Here is a 25,327-nt window from a genome sequence, read left to right as displayed (position 1 = left end):
TTGTAAGAGTATAAGAATTATTAACAATCAAAGCCATGTAAGGGATCTCAGAAGTACATACCGGTAGACAGAATGGAGTGTACAAATATTTTTATTTTTTTCCTTATTTTTGATGGATACATCAACTACACAACTTTTACTTACAAGTGCAAAGGGTAATCATTACATGGGGGTTACAACAAAATTACGGAAAGTTAAGAAATAACTTCAGTATCTAAAAAGAAAAGAAAAATCTTACTTCTTTTCTCTTTTTTCACCCTCCCATATCCCCTCTTTTTCTGAGGATGGAGTTACCGGTAGTCTATCACATTCCACAATGCCATGCAACTGCCCCAGATAGTGACATAACCTTGTCATGCAACTTTTGAAAGTAATTGCAAAATAAAAACCTTCCACTGCATAGTAAAATGGGATTAATTGTGTAATGTTACCTGGATGGTTGGTCAAAATTGAGTGAGTTATTATAAATTATAAAGGTATATCCGTTCAAAACCTGTGTTGCAGCCACCAAGCTGTATAGTTCAAATCCTGAACAAATGACTGTAAATCAACCGATTTTGGATGATGACCCAGAGCCCTGCTTCGTAAAACTTGTTATCAATAACTGTCACAGCTCTATCACGAGTGTGATCCTAGCCGATCAAATGGAAGGATTTCAGTAGCTTTTATCGTACCTCGTTATTGACAACAAGTTTTATGAAACAGGGGCCGCATGAGAGATGGGATGAGAGATGAGATCATAGAGAGCAGCATGGACATCAAGCTCTAGGGATGAATCCAGTTACGATATCAGGTTGAGATGTGGGCCTTGAGTGCAAAGAACTGCTCCTTCTCTGGTGAATTCTGAAAAATAATAAGATGTATTAATTTTTCTTTGAATAATTGATTTCATTTTGGTAGACTATGTTTGGTTGTAAATGTGCATGCATCATATAGGTATTTTTCATCAACTTTATCTAATTACGCATATAACATCTATATACAAATTATTCACAACAATTTTGAGACCGATGTATTTTAAATAAGATAAAAACAAGAGAAAACTGCTTTGAAGAAAACAAAAATGAAAAATTGACCAAAATTAGAGTATCTGTGAAGTTTTATATGTTTAGATTTGTATGCTGAGAAATATGTGTAGGTGTAGCAAGATATAAGATGAGAAGAGACCTCAATATTTATGACAATCCAGAAATGAGATTATGAAGTAAAAACAGGGAAATATTGCAAGTTTATGAAACAAAGAGAAAATGATAGGACTGGATATAACAGAGAGAGAATGGTGGGAAACAGACAGATGGAGATACATACAGACAGGCAGAGAGAGAGAGAGAGAGAGAGAGAGACAGAGGGATATACATACAGACAGGCAGAGAGAGAGAGACAGAGAGAGACAGACATGTGGAGATACATACAGACAGGCAGAGAGAGAGAGAGAGAGAGAGACACACACACACAGAGACAGACAGAGAGACAGACAGACAGACAGAGGGAGATACAGACAGACAGGCTGAGAGAGAGAGAGAAAGACAGACAGACAGACAGAGTAAAAACAGATAACAAGGAGATAAGAAATAATAAGAAAAGAGTAATATGACCATACCTTAAGGGGAGTTTTCCAGTCATGTTGATTGATGCCTGGGGAGGGACCACCGCTTCCAATGGATGACCTATACAGAAATTAAGTTTAAAATATTAACATTCAGATCTTCAACAACAACAAAAACAAAATTGTGGCGATTGACCATTCTGGTAATACAAATAAATATTTCAACAAGATCATACAACCCTCAGAGTTAAAAGATAGGAGCTATTACAAATTTTAGAAATGAAGAAAAAAAAAAAAACTAAAAGTATCTTGCAAATTGATTCAAGAGAGAATTTCTAATTACTGATAAGTATTTTTTTTACTGCCTAATTTAGATACTTCATGTACAGTGAAACTTGAGTATAAATTTTTATATAGCGCTTAATACAAATGTCTCTAAGCGCTTTACAAATATACTATTACTATTGTAAAGAGCTCTGATATAACACGGTGATTTTGCTGGTCCCACCTCTTTATATTCTTTTGTTTTCTTACCCTGATATAACTAGGTAAGTATCCACTGTACTTTCAAATTTTTTCCTTTCTCTTATTTTAAAGCAAACGTCACACTTTATCACAGCATCACAAAAACTACCAGCTATTCAAATTAAATGACTAGGCGCATTTATACTGTCAAATACCTCATTTTATTGTTATTCTTTATTTCTTCCTTCTATCACTTTCTCTTTCTGTGTTTCCTTATGTTATTCTTTGTTTCTTCCTTCTGTATCACCTTCTCTTATGTCATTCTTTGTTTTTTTATCATTCTATCACTTCCTCTTTCCTTGTTTCCTTATGTTATTCTTTGTTTTTTATCATTCTATCACTTCCTCTTTCCTTGTTTCCTTATGTTATTGTTTGTTTCTTCCTTCTATCACCTTCTCTTATGTTATTCTTTGTTTTTGTTATCATTCTAACACTTCCTCTTTCTGTGTTTCCTTATGTTATTCTTTGTTTCTTCCTTCTGTATCACCTTCTCTTATGTCATTCTTTGTTTTTTTATCATTCTATCACTTCCTCTTTCTGTGTTTCCTTATTTTATTCTTTGTTTCTTCCTTCCATCACCTTTTCTTATGTTATTCTTTTTTGTTTATTTCATCATTCTATCACTTCCTCTTTCTGTGTTTCCTTATGTTATTCTTTGTTTCTTCCTTCTATCACCTTCTCTTATGTTATTCTTTGTTTACATTGTTCTATCATTTTCTTCAAGGACGACAGCTACTTCCGCTCCTAAAGTCACGTGACCTAACATCGCGATATTACAACTGCGAGCATTCATACTTGCCAAACACGCCAAAAGATCACACTTCGTTTTGGAATGTTTCGGGCTTGGCATTTCTGCCGGTAAAGCGTAGTTGCCCTTGCTAAAATCGCAGTCAGGCTCCGGTTTGGCATTTTTTGGCGTGTTTGGAAGACAGTGGTAATTTTTTTAAAAATTTGTTTAAAGCTGTGCTGTTGTTAGAGGTATGAGATGGTGCACTCACAGTGACTAGTCCCACTATAAGGAGCCTAAGATTAAGTATAACTGATCGTTGAATTCATTTTATCACGTAAGTCTCATCTGAAACACCAAGGAATTAAACAATTCAATGTCAAAAAAGTGAAGAAAATAATTGATATGTTGTAATTTCCAGCGAATATTCCATTGTTCACCCTTGATAAATATTGTTTGTGTTTTGTAAATGTTTGTAAATATGTATAACCTGTAAATATAGTGAGATATAAATAAATCCTCATGGAAGAGGCAAAGAGAAAAAAAAATGATGATGATCTCTAAGTCCTACCTTTTGGAAGCAGGAGTACTTGTTGCAGAGATTTCCAGCTCACTAAGCTTTGGCATAGATACATGCATGGTTCTTCCCTCTGATGCTGCATGTGATGTTCCTGTAGGTATGGGTCTCTGTGATGGCACCTCTCTTGCAATAGGTGAAACAGGGGGTGAAGCTCCAATCAGCACTCCTGATAGTGGAAAATATGGGAACAACCATCAGTTGTGAATTCGTAGTAGTATTTTTTCTTTGAATTATCACAGGTCACTGGGAATGGTTACGTGCACATAATGCTCCAGCTTGTCCGTCACATGGTGAGCAGTGATGTTTATACATTTATATAAATGATGTGTGCAAATTTAATAAACATGTACAAAATTCTCACCTAATCGCTGTCTAAACATGTATGAGCTAGAATGGTATTTTATAGGCCACAATAATTTGATAACTTGAAGCTAATGTTCAGTTCTGGTAAGGACAACAACATAAAGCATTTTACAGATCTAAAGAAAACTTACACCACTATTAGTCAAAGATAAATGGTAGCAAATTTGGAATCTCCTGATAGAAAGAATCATTGGATCACATAAAGTTTTTAAAGCCTCTCTGCACTACTTATATAGCTACTTGCGCCCTCTATATATCAAACAATGTCTAATCGGTGACTGTTGGTCCTTAATGATCCACTTTTTCTTATGTTAATTGAGAGCTGATTTGATGAGATATCCACCTGTCAGGGACATTGCAGGGAGGTCTAATCCCTCTTGGATAAACTAGTGTAGACAGGATTAAAGGAAAAATGTGCCATATTCAGATGCTAGTCGAGACTGATAACATACCTGTAGGTTTGGTGGAGATCCTTCGGTCTGTAGCTTCTCCTCCACTGGTAGTAGGTCTCTGAGGAGCAGTCATGCCGTCCTCTCCACCATACACATCCTTGAGATGCTCCAGTCTGGCCTGAGCTTCTACCCTCTGTCTAGACAGGGATGCTATCTTCTCATTCATATCAACAGAGTTGTCCTCTCGTCCAGCAGGCTCTACCGTGCCATCTAGGGATGATTCATAGACAGTTTCCATGGCAATGGGATGCACATTCCTTGACAGTTGTTGATGTTGGCGGTCTTGCCCGTTCGGTCCTACCCTGTCTGGATGCACATGAGATGGGTGGTGTCTGTTGGTGGTGTCGGAGGCTCCCTGTTGTAGAATGTTCTTGACGACATTGGTTTCACCATGGTTTCCTGGAAGGGAGAGGTATCGAGTGGATGAGCTGTCCATGGATATGGTCGAAGGTGCTCCTTCCTTCTGGCCATCAGGGTTGGGGGTGTAGTTGTTGAGGAGCGGAGCTTGTGGAGGATGCCTTGATTTGTTTATAGGATCACTACTCCTCACTGCATAACTTGGGTCATTAGAGAATTGTGATCTACTGCCGAAGAACACAGCTTGAGGTTGGTGGGTGGATCCCTTCAGGCCACCAGACAGGTTAGAGCCGATGTTTGTAGAGGTGATTGCCCCAGGGGTGATGCCGTACGGTGCACTCATGAGAGGTTGAGACTGGTAGCCAGGTGGCTTGATAAAGTCTCTCCTATCCTTCTGCCTGGGTGGAGACAGCAGCATTGCAGGCTGGATCGGACGGAGATGCTGACCAGAAGAGGTTGTCAAGGTATCTGTCTGCTGTCTTGAGCCGGTAAAAGCACCAGGCACTTGTTTAAACGTTCCGCTCCCCTGCGATCTAGGATCTGTACCTTTCAGCACACTTGAAGAAATCATCGATGACACACCAAACCCTGACATACTACCAATCCCATCCATAGCTCTCTGGTCATCACCCGATTGTAATAACCGACTGCTTTGCATTCCACTAGGTACATTGGTTTGAATATTTTTGAGATTCCCCTCAAAGTGTACATTACCTCTCCCCTGTCCAGGGCGAGAGGACATCAATCTCTCCATGGTGTGCTGGCTTAAGTGAGGAACTTGATGACCAGAAGCGACCTGGTGTCCTGTACCTGTAGTACTTTTGAAAACGTTTCTTGAAGTAGCTAATGAGCTAGTTGTTGTGAACTGTACTTGGGAGGTGTTAGATTGAGCCCCAGTCACTCCTGACACTATATGTCCTGCAATTTTGATTGGCAGTGTGGATTTTGTCAAGGGGGTGGCTTGCAAAGAGTCTAGAGCTGATGAAATCATTGTAGAAGATCCAGTATTAAGGCCACTGTTTTGGACTGTTTTGAACTGATTTGAAGTAGTTGAATGAACTGTGGTTGCTGTTGACACTGGCTTGGACACAGCAGGATCTTGACTAAAACCTGGACCTCGCTCTGGAATATCTGCAAAATACAAATGCAAATGTTAATCAAACAATACAGCTGAACAGTAAGTAGATACATATAAAGAGAAGCACAAATACTTTTGTTGAACCAAGACAGATTTGTTTGTATGCATACTGATGAACAACACAATCAACATACACAAAGTGCAATGGGTAGGATCCAGCCATCTGTCTCGCTAGATACCTTACTATCATGGGACGAGCTATCTGACTGTCAATAAAGAAAGTATCCTTGTAAAAAAGTTTATCAGGGGACTGACAATTTTTGGTCCTATCCAAGGAACATGGAGGAATTGAGGAATAATACCCGGGTAGAAAAGGGCACTAGTACTTCTGCTTGGTTTCAACCTTGGACCTGCCAGTCCAAAGCCACTTCTCAACCACTGAGCCATGCTTCTAATCATTGATAAAGGTCCATGCATTTTAAGAGTCCCTAATAATATGGCCTTCTTTAGTTCTATCGTCCCTAGTAATCTTTAGCCAATGCTAAATATTGCTTGTTTCTTTGTAGCAGTCTATAATATCATGAAGCCTGTAGGTGTTGCACTATAAGCAGCTTGTAATAGGGTTATGGACGGTTTCAAAAGGCCTGAAACATCAAACATACCTTCCTTATCTTTTCCAGCCGTACGTGGCGACACCTTTTCCTCTAGAAATTCTCTGTTGACCAGCAAGTGCTGCAAAGAACAAAATAAGAAAATACAATACAACTCAGATAAATATTATTACTCTATCTTCTTGGAAAGGGGAGAGATATAGTTCTTGATTACCCAAAGAAAAGTTATTTACCATGAAAGTGTTTGTACATGTATGAAGACCCCATTTTCATGTCTTCTGCATGAATGTTCAGGGAACCTATCCCTTAACTGTATCCCATGATCATGAATCAACGATTGGAGAAACTAGATCTCTCTGAATGAGGATGCTCTTCATACTGTCACCTGTGATGATGTCTTACCTCTACAATCTGTAGTCTCTGTTCCATCTGATTAATCTGTTTCCTAGCTTCAGCTTGGATCTTAATGTTCAGTTCTTGAGACTGCATCATGTCCTGAAAAAAAGAATGAACAAGGCTTAAAGGGATCCGGTAACTTTGTCTCAGATTCTGAAACAAAATTCTGGATTTAGCTCATGCTGCAATCATAATTACAAACCTTTAGGTCAGTCAGGAACCCCATGACCTTTACAAGCCGATCTCCTGTCTGATTACCAAGATATTTATGATTGGAATTACAAATTTTGAAAACCGTTTGCCAAACGGTTTTTCTTAACACAACAGTCTATAGGGGAAAATGAGTATGGTAAAACCGGTCACTCCGAGATTTTTGCTTGTTTGAGGCACTTCTTAATCATTTTGAAGCGCAATTTTTTTAGGGCTGCAATATTACACCGTATCACAGACACTGATAACACGTAGGAACATGCATCTCAGATTTATGAAATGCTGTGAGCGTCGAAATCGGCAGCCTAGCATAGCCGCGTAATGTTGGAGCGCCTTGAGGACCTTGCAAGGTCGATACGTGCGCTATATAAGAATCCAATATTATTATTATTATTATTATTATTTAACATTGTTAAACGATGCCTTTTAGAGTGCAACTATTTCTAACGCACCCTATTTATAGACAGAGTTGTTGGAAACGTGGCATATATAGGCCTACACAATAATATATTAAATTTACATAACGGAAAATGCTTACCCCCCCCCCCCCCCCATTACAAATATAATATTAATAATGGTCACTTATTGAACAGTGCTTGAGTCAGTTAGGCCATAGCGCTCCTTACGCTCCAAAATTATTACCAAAGTCATAGTTGAGCAGCCCTCTATGCTGCGCACTAACATACCAGATACCCTAGTTACACCTGGGTGAAGAGTGGCAAATATAGATAAATGTCTTGCCAAAGGACCTCAGTTCCAGGCTGGGATATGAACCCTTTTAATCAAGTGAACACTTCCACGATATTCTTTTCCAAACAAATGGAATAGTGACCAGGATGTTTTTTGTCAATTAAAAATACAGGATTTCCACTAAGTCAACTGTGAGCAAACTGACATGCAGTACACATAAGAACCCCCATGCCCTTGTCACTAAATATTTACACATAAAATATTATGCCAGGTATAAACAAAATATATGTTATCATTGAATATGTACTTACAACAGTCATGGCATCAATAAGCTTTCTCTGTTGAGATGTCTCCTGTTCCAGTCCACGCCTTGCTTCTCTCTCCTGGTCAAGCCGAGTTTCACTCTAAACAGGATGGTTAAAACATCTTATAAACACATTGTCCTGTTTATTTACTTATGCCAAAAATTCACCTTTTTAATATCACTTTGCTTTCCATAGCATATGACTCTTAATGTTGCATTATAATGTTATGTTCAAAATAGGTACATTTTCAATGCTACAATGAAACAAACATCTTCAAACAAAAGTTTTTAGAGAGAAAATGTCAGTACCAGAGGACTTTTCAATCTTACCTGAGTGAGATGCTTAAGAATCTTGGTGAGTGTCTGAACTAAGAAAGCTGTGTAACCACTCAGCTGTGGGAAACCTGATGTGAAAGAATGACTGGCATCTACCGACTCTGCTTCCCCTCTGGTCTTATCAAAGGCACCACAGGCTGTCATCAACTCAGTCAGATACTGTGTGGAAGTCAAGTAGAAACGTGACACAATGCTACATGATGTGTAGGTGTGTACCAGGGGGGTGTTTCACAAAGATCTTAAGTTGAACTTATCTCTAAGTTGGACTTAACAATTATGGAAAGCCGTTATCGTCTATGCAAATATTTTGTAAAAGTTATTGTAAAAGGCATAAAATGTTGATTCAAATCATTCATATTTTCTTTATCAAGGAGATTTTCATGTTCTTGATGTGAAATCTATGAAAAGTCTAAAATACTTTACTCCTTGCTTTTGAATATATTTTATTATAAGGCTTCAAATGGCTCTCCATAATATTTAGGTCCAACTTAGAGTTAAGTTTGACTTCGGATCTTTGTAAAACATATCCCAGGACAGTGAAAGAGCAATAATGGCTTCTTACACTTGTATCTGTCAAGGTATGTTCAAGGTGCTGAGATATTATTACCCTGGCTATAGCTGAGCTGCTACAAAAACTAGCACACAAGCAGATCTGGTACACATTAACACCTGGGTAAAAATTGGCAAAAGTAGATGAATGCCTTGCCAAAGGAATCAATGCAGGGCTTGGATTCAAACCCCATACCATGTCATTCGCAAGTCCATTGACTTATCCATTAGCCCACAACACCTCTACAAAGTGCAGTGCAGTTATCATTCCTGTTCATTGGACGGTTCTTTTTGCTGGAGTTCTACACTAATTCAGAAGACCTCATCTTTTGAGTTGAAACAGGTTCATGCAAGGTGGACTTTGTACCCATGAAAGATATTTTATGACATGTTTAGTAGCAAAGTAAAAATAGCTCAAAGACTCATGTTTGTAAATGAAGTTCGCCAGAAAGGATGAACACAAACACAATATTTTCAAACATGTGATAAATATTTTCTTATTCCATGTCTCATCCACCAGCAGAAGAATGTAAATCTTGATTTATTGAGGGTAGAGAAGAATGGGATATTATTGAAATGAAAAATTAACAAGGGAAATGCTCTCGGCGGTCTCGCCTGCATAATGCAATTCAATATGATAAACCAGAACGTCGATGATGTAGCACTCATCCACATCTCGCAACAACAAATATCGTAAATTTGATGTGGTACACTTTTGAACTGGTCAAAAAATAAAAATTTGATGCCCTTGAAGGTACATTATTTCATTTCATTTGCATAAAGTACCATAAATAATCAATGGAGCAAAATCTCACAATTCTGTGTAGAAGTTTAGTGTTCCAAATTTAGCTCTACCAGATAAGGCAAACCAAATCAAAATCGATCAAGAAATGAGGGAAAAGAAGCAATTTTTATTATTTTTGGAATAAATTTGCATAAATTACAATAATTAATTAATGGAGAACAATTTCAGAATTCTGTGTAGAAGTTTAGTGTACCAAAGTTAGCTCTACGATATAAAGCAAACCAAATCAAAATCGGTCGAGAAATGAAGGAGAAGAAGCCTTTTTTGTGATTTCGAATAAATTTGCATATATTAGCATAGATAATGTAGAAATTTTACATCCCCCTCCTAGCCCTATCATATGAAACAATCAAAATCAGAATCGGTTGAAAAATAACGAAGAAGAAGCATTTTGAAAATCTTGATGATGATGCTACAACATAGTCGAAGTCTGTTGACCTGAAATGACCTTTGACCTTGACTTTGTGATCTGAAATTCTACTCACATGATTGGGGATACTTGATTACCCTATAGTCAAAGTTTCATTGACTAAGAACTTATACTTTAAAAATTATATCAAAAATTCAAAAACTTAACCTTAGATTAAGTTTTGGATGTTGACGCCGCCGTCACGGGAAAAGCGGCGCCTATGTCTCGCTTTTTGCTATGCAGGCGAGACAAAAATTACAGAAATGGGTCTTTTGAACAAATAGGAAAACATTGTGCGCTGCTCAAAAATATTTCATTGTAATTTTTACATGACAAGCTCATGAATAAATAAGTAAATCAATATATATCTACAAGTAAAATAATTACCATTTTTAGGTCATCAGGTTTTGTTTTTTGAGTGATGTCTAGTATCGAACTTTGACCTTCAGCTTTGGACCTTGACCTCATTTTTTTTTTAGCCTTGGCTGTATCGTTGATAGTGTTTCGTTGTGAGGGGGTAAGGGGAGACCTCTCCGGTGTAGCTATTGGGTCTGAAACACAAAAGGATCCCAAGTTATTCTTTATAGAAATGTACAAATCATTTGAATGGAGATGCATGCTATTAATGATAGGCCTGTGCCTCCTCATCACAGGTAGTAAATAAATCTAAATCATTATCAACCAATATATCATGCTACCGGGGTACCCTTGTGACTGATTGCAAGTAAAAACCATGTGATATATATATATATTCAAGAGAGGCACATATAAATATCATCCTGTTTGGTCACTGACAGATGTCTATAATACTGTAATGCACGATAAGCTTTGCAAAGTGCAATTCAATTCAGGTAAAATAATGTTTATTGTCCGTATACAAAAAAATATCAATGTTCAAGTTAACTAGCTACAAAATATTGTTAAAAGCCATAAAATGTTTGGGCTTTTTCTACTCACCCATATTTTCTTTGTTGGATTGATACTTGGACTGAATTCTATCATCCTTTTCATGCTGCTGCTAAGAGTACAAAGAAAGAAAAGAAATCAAAAATTCAAAAGAATTATTCAATTTATTGGAGGAATATAATGTTCGATTTGACTTCTGCCTCAGGAAGTATTTAAACGGAGGTAATGTGTAAATTGTAAATTCTATAAAGAGTAGGTAAGAACCGGAAGCAGTGACACATTTGCACATTCTGTAATGGTAGGAGAGCCCTGAAGGTCATAAATGATTTAAATCCCCCCCCCCCCCACGCAAATGCCAATTACATAAAATATGCACATGTTACACACCAACTAATTTGAAAGCAACACATAAATGTCATAAGGGCATGAAGTCAGCAAGGTCTCAAGGGTTATGCATTGCATGAGTCTATCATTAAGCAAATGCCTACCTATATTGATTCACTCAAACTCAGAACCTAGACAAGGCACCACCCCACTTCACATTATACAAAACAGGTATCATAGTCAAAACTACTAAATATAATAATAGCCCTACTACTTATCAAGGTAGCTGAAAATAGTACAGCACTTACAAAGATAAATTTAAGCACTAAATATATGTTACTATTATTGTCTTAATAGGACATTAACATTACATACATGTACATCAAAATATATAACTGACAATATATAAAAAATGTATGCACATGCAAAACCAAATCTCACATAGAATTCAACTCCACATGAGTCAAAAAGTGAGTTTGGGTGAAAATGCGCAACTCCTCTTCTACTGCCCACTACACCAACCTCTGCCATCGACCCCAGCATAGAGAGAGGATGGCAAGGGAAGGTACAAAGAACAGTAAATAAGGTAGTTAATCTCTGATGACATAAAATCACAATCAACCATTGCTTAGGTGATGCGAGGAACGGTCATCAATTGCTTAGTGATAATGTACTGTATAGTAGCTCCATTTCTTACATTAATATCATGCATCAGTTAGAATTGATTACTGGGACTAAAGCTACCAGATCAATTCCCATGATTTCAGGTTCTTCTTTAAATATCCATTATTCACAGCAAACTCATAGACACAAATCACTGGCAGATAACAGATAATCCTATCTTTCTACAATAAACATCTAGATTTGAAGATCAATGGCCATCACCATTAATACTGTAATCATGTGCCCAAGTTAGACCAAACATCCGTTTACCTGAGCGGCTGCTCTATGAATGTAACTCTGGAATCGATCAACATCTAGCTTACTGTCAAACACAGGTGTCTCTCCATCCTCCTCCTCCTCCTCATCCGTTTCTTCCTCCTCCTCAGAGTCTGTATAAAATAAGGGGTTTAGCACGTAATAATTTTTAATTTTAAAAATGAAGCTAAACACAGTAATCTCTTTGGCATGAAAAACTATTCATACTCAAAATGGTACGTTAATCTTGTAACAAATTAAATAAAAACAAGCTTCCTACTTTTCTAAATCATCCAAAGAACCTGGTAGGAGGGGTTACATATATAACAAGTATTTGAAACACCCACCATTTTCTCTTTGATATTCATTGAGTGCTGATGGATCCATGACAGATTCACTCAAGACATCCAAGTAGCTAGTGTGAGGGCCTTTCTCAGCGATAGGTCCAGCTCGTCTGTATATTCAATAGAAAATAGTTTCATTAATTCATGAAATAGACAATGAATTACCCAATTGATACTATACTGCCCATTATCTGATCTGACTATTAAAAACAACCGATAAGTCACAAAAAAATGGGTGCAAACATGATATTCATTCCTGGACGATTCAGACAGCAATCAACCATTAGACCTAAAAAAAAAAAGATGTTGCATTGCCCTTTAGGTGCCAAAACATGGGTCGGTCAGTCGGAAATCTTTTTTTTTTTAAGACCGTAAATTTTAAGATTTTTGGGTGGGTCGCAAAGGGCAATACATCTTTTTTTTTTAACGCCTTAAGCTATTCAATTTATTACCTTTTCTCGGCATCTCCTCCAGGTGCTCGGGTGATGTGAGGTATAGCCTTCAATCTCTTTGGATCATCGTAGAAAAGATCCTTGACAACAGACATGACTCTATCTGAGTGAGCGAGGGCATCGTTCAGCTGTTTCTCATCGTACAGGATCTCACGCAGCAAGCCTGCCTGGTTACCCTCACTTAGGGATCTCTCTTTCTGAGCTTTAAAAACAACATGAAAAGTAGAAGAAAAACAAATATTGATCAATCTTTCACTGCTGTTACAATGCAAGTACACCTGGTAAGACAACTAATGATCATGTAGTTACAAAAAAGAAGAAGAAACAAAGAAAACAAGGCATAAATGTTAGTTATGTTACTATGAATGCATCTAAAATCATAATCCAAGTTACGTAACAACAATTTCAGGATCATTTAGCCTAATCAAGTCAGTAGAGATATATACGAACTCTAGATTGTCATACTCTCATACTCAGCCTTTATGAAAGGGACTGATCCTTGATCTTCACATTTGCAATCCAGACACCTCTTTACAGGCCACTACTGTTCAACAAGCTACATGTACATGTACCTCAAGGTGTCATTCATCAGATGAAATGTGAATGGGACTCAAGAGTGATATTAGTGTAATGGAACCACAAAATAAGAACGCATGCTAAAGTGTATACATTTCAAGTCATTCTGCTTTTTCAGTCCAGGCAAAATCTCTAACAAAATAGAACAGGCGGTCTATCTTGCCACTCCCTACTAGTACAGGTGTCATGGTCGAGTGGATATGTCACCGGCCTGTCTATCACAAGGTCCGCGGTTTGAGTCCCGGCACGGCACTAATGTGCTTTGGCAAGACATTGATCTACTTGAAATGCTAGAGCACCGTAATGGTAGCTGTGCTAAAGCCAGGGTAATAATCAGGAGCGCCAGGAGTGTCAAGTCTGACAGACATGAGCGCTATACAAGACCCCACTATTATTTTATTATTATCTCATCTTTACAGGCCCTAGTCTACATGTTTCTCCTTCGTGCCTGTAGCATTAACTAAATTAGGTCAAACAATTGTCAAACAATGTCAAACGCATCCGTTCTCACTCTCGCAACGTCACAAATAAATAAACACAGCCAATATCTGCATTTATGTCTTTTAATTCTTGAGCCCTTTGCTCTACGACGATTGCGCACATCAATGATGGTGGAGATGGTTGAACTACAAATGAACAATGTAGTATCAGTTCGTTAATTTAAATGCTAAGTTAATTAATCAAAGAATAATCAGGCAAATTAAGTCGGGTGTAAACACCTCTCCAGTAGTGACATGTAAAAATTTACATGAATAAATTGCTTATAACAAGCATGATCACAAATAGTATAACAGTGTTTATCACTTGACAAGTAATTTAACACAGGAACATGGGATAAAATATCTAATCGCAAAGTACTAGAAAGAACAAAGGAATTATATACATGTAGATATAAATGATAGTGCCTCTCAGCGTCTGCTTCCCGTGTTTCTCTCACAAACTTCTTTAACATAATTCCACTTTCGATATATGCCTAAATACAATGCACTACACAGAAAAGTTATAGATACAACACTTAAAGTTATTAATTGAATTAGAAAAGTTTAAGTATTTAACTCACCAACTGTTTTTCTCTCCAAGCTTAACAATCTTGCAAATATTATTGTCAGACTACCCTAGCTTATGCTCTGTTGGCTCAAAACGTAGTGACCACTCCCTGTTCTGGCTAGTGGTATATATCACAGTGTTACATGTATTGGGACTCATGCCCCTTTCAAGGTCAGCTAATGTCCTTGTAGGTCAAAAGGGTCAGACATTGAGGAATGTGAATTCTGACTGAACATACATGCACATGTACACTGTACATTAATGCCTACACTATAACACGCACAGTATATGAATACTGTTTTGGAGAATATGAGTTTAAAGGGAAATATTGTACATGAGTATGTGGTTAATTTGTAATTTTAATGTTTCTGACACTACAGTGCCAATACACAAGGCGCCCTTTTATCCTTTCTTCTGGCATGTTTATGTTAATCCACACACATACATGTACATGTAAAAGCATGAGTACAGAACACTAGCATCACATATAAAAATAGGTAAAGTAATCCACCACCTTACTACATGCCTGATTGCTATATCAGGCAAGCAGGCATGCTGCAAGTCAGGCAGATATCAAACAAAAGCTACAAAGTCATTTCATTACATGAGATGGTACAAAAATCTAGGGCATTTTCGTAATGTAACCATATTTAATACACAAGTCTATGTGAACTGCTTCAATACAAATTATTTCATTCATCTGATAAGAATAATAGTCTTTCAATAGTCAGAATGCAAACTGCATAGTGTTGCTAGGGAGGGCAAGCCATTCTTTTTGTCCTACCTGGCAACAACTTATGTATTCAGTTCTGATTCTGTCAACCGGTATTGAAATACTATTATTCTTATCAGGTGAATAAAATAATTTGTATCGAGGCACTTCACAAAGACGTATCCATTAAATTTGGATACATTACGAACATAGCCTATTGGGATAAGAGCTGTATTGTAGCAGGCATTATGAACATGACGGACAAAGAAAGAGGACAAAACATACAGTTCCTCATTCTACCCTCAACAATTACTGTGGTAGACAAAGGAACATCCCTTCACTGCTATTATGTAAAAATGTGTAGAACAGGTGTCACATACATATTCACCTGTCCTACTTATTTTACATAATAGCAGTGAAGGGATGTTCCTTTGTCTACCACAGCAATTGTTGAGGGTAGAATGAGGAATTGCATATTTTGTCCTCTTTCTTTGTCTGTCATGTTCATAGTGAGGGTTGTAGCATGATTGTCAGGGGGGGGGGGGGGTAATTACACTGTTATGGCACTGTTATGACTGTACATGTACATGTACAGTAGCTGTGAATCTAAAGATCAGAACTGTACTCGAGGATGTATATATATGCAAAAGATCAGCAGAATTCTGAAATATAACGATAAATATATAAAATGACACTGATTTCTAGTGCAACAAACACATACCTTTCAGCGCAGCCTTTCTCCTTTTCTCTTCCTTGATCACGTCTATATTAGTGGATTGATGGACTGCATGGCGGCGATCCTATGCGAATAATAAACGATTGAAAGAAAGAGGTAATTAAAATTCATGAGAACTCCATGTGACTTTTTCTGTTTGATACTACTTTATACTGAAGCAACACCAGCCATAAGTTGGTCACAAACAGGTAACATCCATGTGCATACATGTACATGTTATGCTTTAAAAAAATTGCAAATGCTGTGCCATATTGAATCACAAAATGATACGATTGCAAGTTACATGTAGCACAACCTTTTATTCTTTAACTAAACTTACCAATTCATCCTTGCTGAGTTTATGGACAGTCAAGTCACTGGTTGTGCTCTGTATAAGAATTAGAATAAAAAGATAATAGCGTACACTGAATTGTATGGAAGTAACAATCTCACAGCATGTGTGGCAATCTGTTAAAAAAAGAAAATGTAACAATTACATGCACACATTTCTCTGCTGCACCTTGAGAAGAGACTGTTTTGTTTTTCAAGAATAATTTTTAGAGCAAAAAAAAGTTTAAAAGCCTAAATCAACTTCTTCAGTACAAGTTCACCAATCTCCATGCACCTACATGTACAAACATCAATTACCTCAAGTGACAAGTTGGAAAAGACTGTCAGACGTAAGTCTGGTTAGCTTGTTGACAGACAAAACAAACTCACTTACATCCCAAGTTGCTTTCTTTTTCTTTGCTCTCTTGGTTCTGCCTGAAAGAGACTGAGATCGTCTAGGCATCCTCACGAATGACATTGTCGTTTCTGGGTCTGTAGTATATACTGCTGATCTACAGGTGAATATAAGATCATACCATAGAATTCTGTCATTGATGGAGTGGAGTAAGAGTTACTCTCATACATACCCCCCCCCCCCCCTCCATAAAAAAACTTAAATATTAATTTCAGATTTGTACGCACGAGTTTGGATAATGTCCTCTCTTCAAATTCAGTGTACATTCTTACCTATCGTAGGTAGACTTCATTAGACCAATTTTGGTAAAGGCGTACTACACTGTTACGTGTTACTACTGACTTTGTAAAACTAGTCACTTTAAAGTGACTCGGTAACATTGTTGAAGGTTGATCAAAAAATTGCGTAATTTTGGTATGAAATGATACTTATTATCTTCCTTCTACTGTACTAACCCTCTAACATGCACAAAATTCTGAAAAATTCTCTAACCACAAAGATATTAATGGTTTTCTAAGAAGGCGACACACTGGTCAACACCCTGTAACAGTGATCAACAGTAAACTCTCCCAACCATTTTTGAATTTTCCCAAACGCTTTTCCATGAAAAAAAGACATAAAACAGGCAATAAAAAATCTGTCAGCACTTTGGCCCGAATTCACAAAGCAAGGTTTGAGCTCAGACCAAGGTTTGAGCTCAAACCTTGCTTTGTGAATTCGGGCCTTAAAGTCTGGAATGGTATATAGAGCCAATTTATTACTTTGTGACCATTTACATTCACCTAAACAAGGGTTGGGCAGTAAATACCAGTGGCGGTAATTACCAGTGGTAAATACCAGTAAATACCGTCCGGTAAATAAGATGCGCGTCCAGTAAATATGTGAAAAACGGGAAATATGATTTTAATTCTCTATTTATTAATAATTTTACTTGTTTTTACTTTTTAGCCTCATAACTAAAAATATTGTTCTGAAATAATTAGCAGCACAATACTCATAGTCTGAGCTCAAACCTTGTTTTGTGAATTCGGGCCTTAAGTCTGGAATGGTATATAGAGCCAATTTATTACTTTGTGACCATTTACATTCACCTAAACAAGGGTTGGGCAGTAAATACCAGTGGCGGTAATTACCAGTGGTAAATACCAGTAAATACCGTCCGGTAAATAAGATGCGCGTCCAGTAAATATGTGAAAAACGGGAAATATGATTTTAATTCTCTATTTATTAATAATTTTACTTGTTTTTACTTTTTAGCCTCATATTGTTCTGAAATAATTAGCAGCACAATACTCATAGTAGGAACACACAAAACAGATTTATAAAATCCTCACTGCATACATGTACACACCCAAACAAATGGCATTTTGTTCATATCAGTGGATATGCCAATTAATAGGTATTCATGAATATGGTAATTAGCAACTGGGAACCAAAACCTTCATACAAGTTACTTTTATTGTAAAGTTTAAGATATTTGAAAAATATCAGTGAAAATTTGAACAAAATCGGGCAAGGAATAAGGAAGTTAGAACTTTTTGAAATGACTAGTCACTAGAGGGCGGTATTCAATTTGATGACATCATCTGTGGACAACTCTCCATGCCTTTTGTACATCAAATTTCATGTTTTTCCTTCTTTCTTGTGATCGAGATAATCTAATCCCCTGAAAGCAAGATATAGAATGCAAAATGATATTCTACTTCACGTGCTATAAAATCCGATAAAGAACACAAATTAGTAGGAAAAAACGAAAGAATTGTGAAGAAAAAAAAATTGTGAAGGCTGGTGTTGAGGCGAGCAATAACGTGCACGCACGCGTGATCGGTATTGTTCTTCTAAACTGACCGTCGGTGTTGGAGCTCGGTTCAGCAGCCTTTCCAAGCTCTTAAGACCACACCAACACCAAACACCGTAGATCTAATCACTCAATGTAAAATGCATCAAGAAATCGTTGCGGAATCCGTTTTTCGCATCGCTAATGCGCCGATCAAAAATATGAAACATCTGCGAAAAATTAGGACGATCCTTATTTTTGAGGAAGCCTCCGTCCGCGTCCGTGTTCGCGAAGACGATCCTCGTTTATGAAGACGATCCTCGTTTATGAAGACGATCCTTATTCTCGGACCAGCACCCCTAACTAGTAGACTGTACTAGACTCTAACTGTTACTAACCTAGATCTAGAGTCTAGTCTAGACAGTCTAGTCTCTAGTCTAGAGTCTACTGATAATCTGAATTAATCATGTGACTGTCTGGCTTCTAAGATCATCAATTATCATATTTCATACTTAATCATGACGAAGCGGCAAGCCCTAACTTAAGGCTACCCCCTACCTACCCTCCCCCCCCCCCCCCCCCCCCCAATCGGGCTCCTCATCCTCAGGCCTTAGCTCAGCTCAGCAGAATTCGAGGCTCCTTCCGCGGGGGTAGATGGGGAGCTCCTCGAACCCCGCTGCTTCACCCGCTCGATGTTTAGAGAACTCATCATGGAACTAGTTGGTGGAGCTCCAACAATGAATCGTGATCTTAGATGTACAATAAACTTTGTGAGTGCATAAAACACTGTAGCTAAAAAAAGAATCACTAAATAAATAATTATACTTCAATCAATACTAACAGTCACTACAAACTTATAAAGTCGGTGTACGTGTTTTACCCCTGTAAGAGTTGTCATTACGGAAGCACGGCAACGACAGTTTTGTTAAACATGGCGCAATTCTACGACGGTAGGGTAGCTTCCAAGAACCAAAAAAAAATGAAAAGAGCTACATACATATCATTTATTTATTTATTTATTTGTATTTATTTATTCGGTTTAAAAACATCAACACGTAAATTTCAGGAACTCATAATGGTTGATTTACAACGAAATTGAATAGTGTGAACAAAATTGAAACAAAAAATATACTTAAGAAAAACATATTGTTTCACACACATGAAAATATGGTTACAATCAAGGGTGTCGATTTGTATCCTCGGTTGTGGGGGGGGGGGGGGGGGGGGGGGGATGATAGGTGCCAAAATATTTTCGGCAATGAATCAAAGCAACCAAGAGGTTGAGGTGTGTGGCAGGTTGCACTCCCTCCCTTCCAAGTTATTAACTTTTTCAAGTCACCCTCAATAAAGATAACATTTTAGAGAATATGGGACCCATGTGAGTCCCACATGGCCTTGCTACCTGGGTTATTATCCTCTCAAGCATATAGGCAGGATTTTAATTTAGGGGGGGGGGGGGCGGTAGTGAGCACCTCCTAGGGGGTGGGTGCAGGGAGGAGGGAAAGTTTCCCCCTTCCCGCACGAAGCGCGAAAGCTTTGACGTTTTATTAAACTATTAAAGAAAGAAGACGATTCGTTGTACCGTTCTCGACCCTTTATCCTCGTTTGATTTCAGTTCCCCCCCCCCCCTCCGCGCGAAGCGCGGAAGCTTTTACGTTTCATTAAATCATTAGAGAAAGAAAACGATTCGTTGTACAGTTCTCGACTCTTAATTCTTGTCTAAATTCAGTTCCTCCCCCTCCTGCGCGAAGCGCGGAAGCTTTGACGTTTTATTAAACAATTAAAGAAAGAAGACGATTCGTTGTACCGTTCTCGACTCTTAATCCTCGACTGAATTCAGTTCCCCCCCCCCTCCCGCGCGAAGCGCGGAAGCTTTTACGTTTCAATAAATCATTAGATAAAGAAGACGATTCGTTGTACTGTTCTCGACTCTTAATCCTTGTCTAAATTCAGTTCCCCCCTCCCCCTCCTGCGCGAAGCGCGGAAGCTTTGACGTTTTATTAAACTATTAAAGAAAGAAGACAATTCGTTGTACTGTTCTCGACTCTTGTTCCTCGTCTGATTTCAGTTCCCCCCTTTTCCGCGCGAAGCGCAGAAGCTTTTACGTTTCATTAAATCATTAAAGATTCGTATTACCGTTCTTGCCTCTGAATGCTCATCTGAATTCAGTCCCCCCCCCCCCCACCTCCCCTCCTGCGCGAGGCTTTGACGTAATATTATTAGAGAAAGAAAACGAAGCGTTGTACCGTTCTCTATACTCTTAATCCTTGTCTGAATATCAAATATGTTCTTTGTCTGCTCCTTTTTCTTCCTACGTCCTCTTCCGATTGGGGGGACCGCCCCCAACCGCCCCCCCCCCTGGCTCCGCGCCTGTGGTCAGATAAACACATCTTGATACCTTGTCCGACCCCGCAAGCTCAGGGGTTTAAGGCAATAAATTACGGTCAGATAAGCATTCAGGGGCCCGCCTTAGGGCCCCTGGTGGGGTCGAGGCGGCGGAGCTGGCCCCATGAGGTCAGGGGTTCTAGGCGTTTAATTAAGGTCAGATGAGCATATTTTTGTGTATACCTTATTATTTTGTGACACTGGCAAGTCACTATTTGGCGTGGGGTCCAGGGGGCGGAGCCCCAAAAAATCAGGGGTTTTAGGTATTTAATTACCGTCAGATGATCATCTAAGGGTCCGCCGTAGGGCCCTAAATGGAATCCAGGGGGCAAAGCCCCGGAAGCTTAGGGGTTTTAGGCATTTAATCACGGTCAGATGAGCATATTTTGATGCCTCATTATTTTGTTAACACTGGCAGTTAACTATTCTTACTTTCTTGCTCTCATTCTATTTCATTTCTCTTTAAAATACTTTTTCAAGAAAAGTGGGGGGGGGGGGGGGGAGGTGCTCGAGGCTCTCGATCCCCGCCGTACCTCGCGCCCTGACATGTAGGAATCTCAAGAATCATATTTTTGCCTGGTTGTAAATTTAGGAATTTGTCATTTTTAACAAACACATACAAACGTATAATTTACCAAAAAGTGAGGAAAAATTTCGGAAATTATGTCATTTCAGCAGTATTTGTAATCCACCGTTGTGGAATTAGAAATAAACCACGTTTGAATATGATTTCCCCCAAGCCCCCCCCCCTATCAGTACGCCAGTATCTCCTCTTTTCCCTTTTTCTTTCCTTTTCTTCCTTCTCTCTTATTTTTTTTTTTTGGGGGGGGGGGGGGGGGAGGGGGTTAACAGCCTGGGAGGCCATTTCGGTCCCCCGATCTCCTTCTTCCCCCTTTTCTTTTCTTCTTCCTCTTCTTTCTTTCCCTTTTTTCTCCTTTTTCCCTTTCTCCCTTCTTTTCCTTTCTTCTCTTTTTTTTTTTTTTTTTTTTTTTTTTGCGGGGGGGGGGGGGGGGGGCAAGGCCCGCTCGTTCCCCCCCTGGATCCGCGCCTGCCTTACAAGACCTGAATACAAAGCATTTCTTCTATGGGAAGAATATGAAAGGGGAAGCAGATGTGAACATTTTACGTAAAACTAATTAATTTTGTTGTGTAAAAATGATAAGATGGATAAGTCGCCATGGTCATGCACATCAGACTCAATCAAGGAATCCATTTTGACGCTCTCGTTCCCGAGGCCAACCCCCCCCCCCCCCCCACTCCGGGGTCGGAATAACCGCATGCATGTTACCAAAATGTCCGGTAAAGGGGTACTTTTCACGAACCAAAGTCCGGCTCGTAGTACAAAAAATTGACTTTACACACCGGACTTAAGGGGTGTTTTCACAAAGAGGGAACACGCATATGCGTACTCTAAATAACACTGAGTCGGGGGGGGGGAGCGGGGCCATCCCCTAGTTCAAGACATACGATCGTCTTATTGTTATAACCTCTCTTTCACCGTCTCTCTCCCTCTCTCTCTATATATATCTATTTGACCCTCTATCTCTCACATTTCTCTCTCTGTCAACAGTTATTTTGTTCAGTAAATGATCTTTCCTGTAAAAATGAAGAAGTTTTGATTTGTTTCATAATAAACTTACCTCCAAAAAGAATTAAAGCTGTTCAACCAAACGAAAGATCTCATTTTAAAAGTTAAGGTCAGACTCATGAAATTTACTTAAACGAATCAGGTTGAACCTGCTTAAACAAATATTGGCGACAGGTTACTTCATACAAAACCATAGGGTGAATCAGGCGCGGATCCAGGATTTCTTAGGGGAGGGGGCCCAACTTTTTTTTTTTTGCTCCCGAAAATTTGAAAATCGCTCCGGCCGAAAATTCGCTCAGTGGGGGGGGGGGGGGGGGGGGGGGGGCTGGGGTACAGAGCACAATTTTTTTTTTGCTCCCGAAAATTTGAAAAACGCGCCGGCCAAAATTCGCTCAGTGGGGGTAAAAAGGTAAAGGTAAAGGTAAAAATCACGTGATTTTACATGATTTTTTTCTCAAGGGGGGGGGGGGGGGCCCGGGCCCCCCGGGCCCCCCCCCTGGATCCGCCACTGGGTGAATCGTAATGAAATCTATTGAAATGAGGGCATAAAATATATCACAAAGCCCGGAAATATTTTACGTCTGTTTATTTGCATTTCTAACCTGGTGGAGGAAGAGCGTACTGAATAGACACCTCTGTCGAATGGTGAGTTACTGTTGCAGAACTTTACGTAATTTTTATATGAAATTTTACATGGAGGAAATCAGCCTGACTAGCCTAAAAACATCATGAAGATTATTTCAATTGTTTAGTGGCAATTTTCTCTTTACATATTAATATATGCATAAATACTGCATTTATCAGATTTCAAGATGTCAATAAAGAGTAATTAAGATGAAAATTATGCCATAATTTTATTTCAAATAAACTGTATTTCCTAGGGGATTCATTTCATTTAATTTCGTCTTTATTTCACAAACCATGATTAAAACAGATATTACATGTATAAATATAGCACATATATATCTAAACTTGGTGGTTGACAGAAAGTACAAAGTTGCATAACATAATAAAGTAATACATAAAAAACATTGGTTGAAATAAATATTGGGTGTAAATGAAATTTGTGTAATTCTACAATAGAAATGGTTTGCGAGGTCCACCTATAAAGGCCTAGTGGCCTGTGGACAAGTGTATTGTAAATACAAAAGAACACAATTGAGACCATTTAGACTGTTTAATGTTTAAAATTTGCTATGGTGGTAAGGATCGAAACCTGGAAATCCTAGGTGGACTTCAATGTGAAAGTACACTAAATATAATATTCACTGATGCACGAAATATGAAGTATAAAAAGTAGCATTTTATGGAAAATTGTATCCAAGATGGTTGTCACTGATTAATTCAAAATGGAATCAGGGTTTGAGGGTTAAAAATATATTCAGACTAGATCTAGCTGACATGTGTTAAAAATACTCGGTAACATTATTGAAGGTTAATAAAAAAAAACTGCGTAATTTTTGTAAGAAATGTTATTTATTATATTTCTTCTACTGTACTAACCCTCTAACATGCCAACGGTCCTGAAAAAATTCTCAAACCACAAAGATGTTTATGGTTTTCTTTGAAGGCGTCACTGTGCAACACCCTCTTACAGTAAATTCTCCCTACCATGTTTCCATGAAAATAAGGCATAAGACAGGCTTTTAGAAATCTTTCAACACTTAAATGTCTGGAATGGTGAATAGAGCCAATTCATTGCTTTAATTATGATGATTTACATTCACTTAAAATGTAATTACATTGTAATAATATAGTTAGAATAATTAAGGAATGATCAGAACAGTTTTTACCAATTGTTATCATTAATAATGGTCTGTTCTTACTCAAACTTTTACATTATCTTTAATTGTATATCTAGCATGAAGTCACTACCTTAGCAACATTTACTTTCATCTGAACAATGTTACCAAGTCCCTTTAAAGTAGGCAGGAAACCTGGAAGATTAACCCAAGTTAGTGTCAAAAATGGCCGCCAAATTTTAATGATTCATCAGTGGAAGTGAGCAACTATGTTTTTCTATTTTGTTACAATGGGGATATATTTATTAGGTGTATGTGTGTTTTAGCAGTAGTAATATCAAATTGTAGGTGTTATTAAAACATTTGAAAACAATACAGCACTTCTGTCATTTAATATCCTGTAAAATACAGCATTAAAGCAGTATAATATTATGGTAATATTTTGTCTAAATTCATTTTTATTATGCACTGTCTATGAACACGAAAATGTAGCAACAATTTTCCTGTACAACTCTGTCCGGTAACAGGACCTGATTTTCATTACGAATTTTCCACTAACGTTTTTTGGAAATATGGGATACCATTGACCCAAAACTTCTTAAAGTAAATCGTACAATTCGACTTAAGTAGAACAGTGTACAATCGATTGCTGGAAAGCCGGCACGACTCAAACATTATTCAATTTTGTTTCAGACTCGGACAATCTACTCCTTAAATTTACAGTATTGACACTCGTGTATTGAAGAAAATGAGGCTTGTTTTAGGTCCATATCTGATCTAAGGGTGGATTGTTGGAAATTATCTGTCTCTCCCCCACGTTTTGTTTATCCGTACTTTTAAAAATGTTGATCTTATTCAATATCAAAGCAATACGAATAATTCTACAGCGACCCGGAAATTCTTGAATTTTGAAAATTTTTGAAAAATTATACAGGATTAGAGTAGCCTTATATTCGATACCGCACCTTAAGTGACCGTCATTTTGCAATTTAGGATGGCTGCCGGAACCTGGAATTAGGAAACCTCTGTGCTAGTGATGTCATGTTTTTGTGTCAATACCTATGCTTTACGGGTCGACAAATCCATTCAGACTATCATTATGTATAATGGTGGTCAGGAAACCTGAAAATCCATGATGGTGTTTAAAAAAAAAGCCAA

At 38.1% G+C, this 25,327-nt stretch overlaps 1 protein-coding gene and 1 long non-coding RNA gene across 2 annotated transcripts; both read right to left on the bottom strand.

The window, feature by feature from the left end:
* Positions 1-113: 113 nt before the first annotated feature.
* On the bottom strand, positions 114-3,935 carry LOC115928665. The gene is made up of 3 exons (XR_004066154.1): positions 3,370-3,935; positions 1,601-1,667; positions 114-843 (listed from the first exon to the last, which is right to left on the bottom strand). It is a non-coding gene; the product is annotated as an uncharacterized LOC115928665 (long non-coding RNA).
* A 229-nt stretch (positions 3,936-4,164) lies between these two features.
* LOC115918997 lies at positions 4,165-19,406 on the bottom strand. Its single transcript, XM_030996595.1, has 14 exons — positions 19,335-19,406; positions 16,657-16,774; positions 16,273-16,320; positions 15,939-16,017; positions 12,883-13,084; positions 12,434-12,540; positions 12,102-12,220; positions 10,896-10,956; positions 10,326-10,489; positions 8,170-8,334; positions 7,847-7,939; positions 6,642-6,734; positions 6,291-6,360; positions 4,165-5,681 (listed from the first exon to the last, which is right to left on the bottom strand). The coding sequence occupies exons 2-14, from the start codon at positions 16,738-16,740 to the stop codon at positions 4,165-4,167; spliced, it is 2,802 nt and encodes a 933-aa protein (XP_030852455.1). The 5' UTR covers positions 16,741-16,774; positions 19,335-19,406.
* Between the last annotated feature and the right edge of the window lie 5,921 nt (positions 19,407-25,327).

This window comes from Strongylocentrotus purpuratus, unplaced genomic scaffold (genome assembly GCF_000002235.5).
Source record: "Strongylocentrotus purpuratus isolate Spur 01 unplaced genomic scaffold, Spur_5.0 spur5_scaffold_3, whole genome shotgun sequence".
In the NCBI taxonomy this organism is placed as follows: domain Eukaryota; kingdom Metazoa; phylum Echinodermata; class Echinoidea; order Camarodonta; family Strongylocentrotidae; genus Strongylocentrotus; species Strongylocentrotus purpuratus.
Note: the sequence above shows the minus strand (reverse complement) of the source record. Positions and strands in the feature narration are given on the sequence as shown.

Excerpts from the sequence above, each read along its gene's own strand:
- LOC115918997 (XM_030996595.1), bottom strand. The coding sequence starts at position 16,740 with ATGTCATTCGTGAGGATGCCTAGACGATCTCAGTCTCTTTCAGGCAGA. Across the intron at positions 12,221-12,433 it reads TGAATATCAAAGAGAAAATG|ACTCTGAGGAGGAGGAAGAA; the intron begins GTGGGTGTTTCA and ends TATTTTATACAG. Across the intron at positions 8,335-10,325 it reads AACCTGATGACCTAAAAATG|TATCTGACTGAGTTGATGAC; the intron begins GTAATTATTTTA and ends ACTTCCACACAG.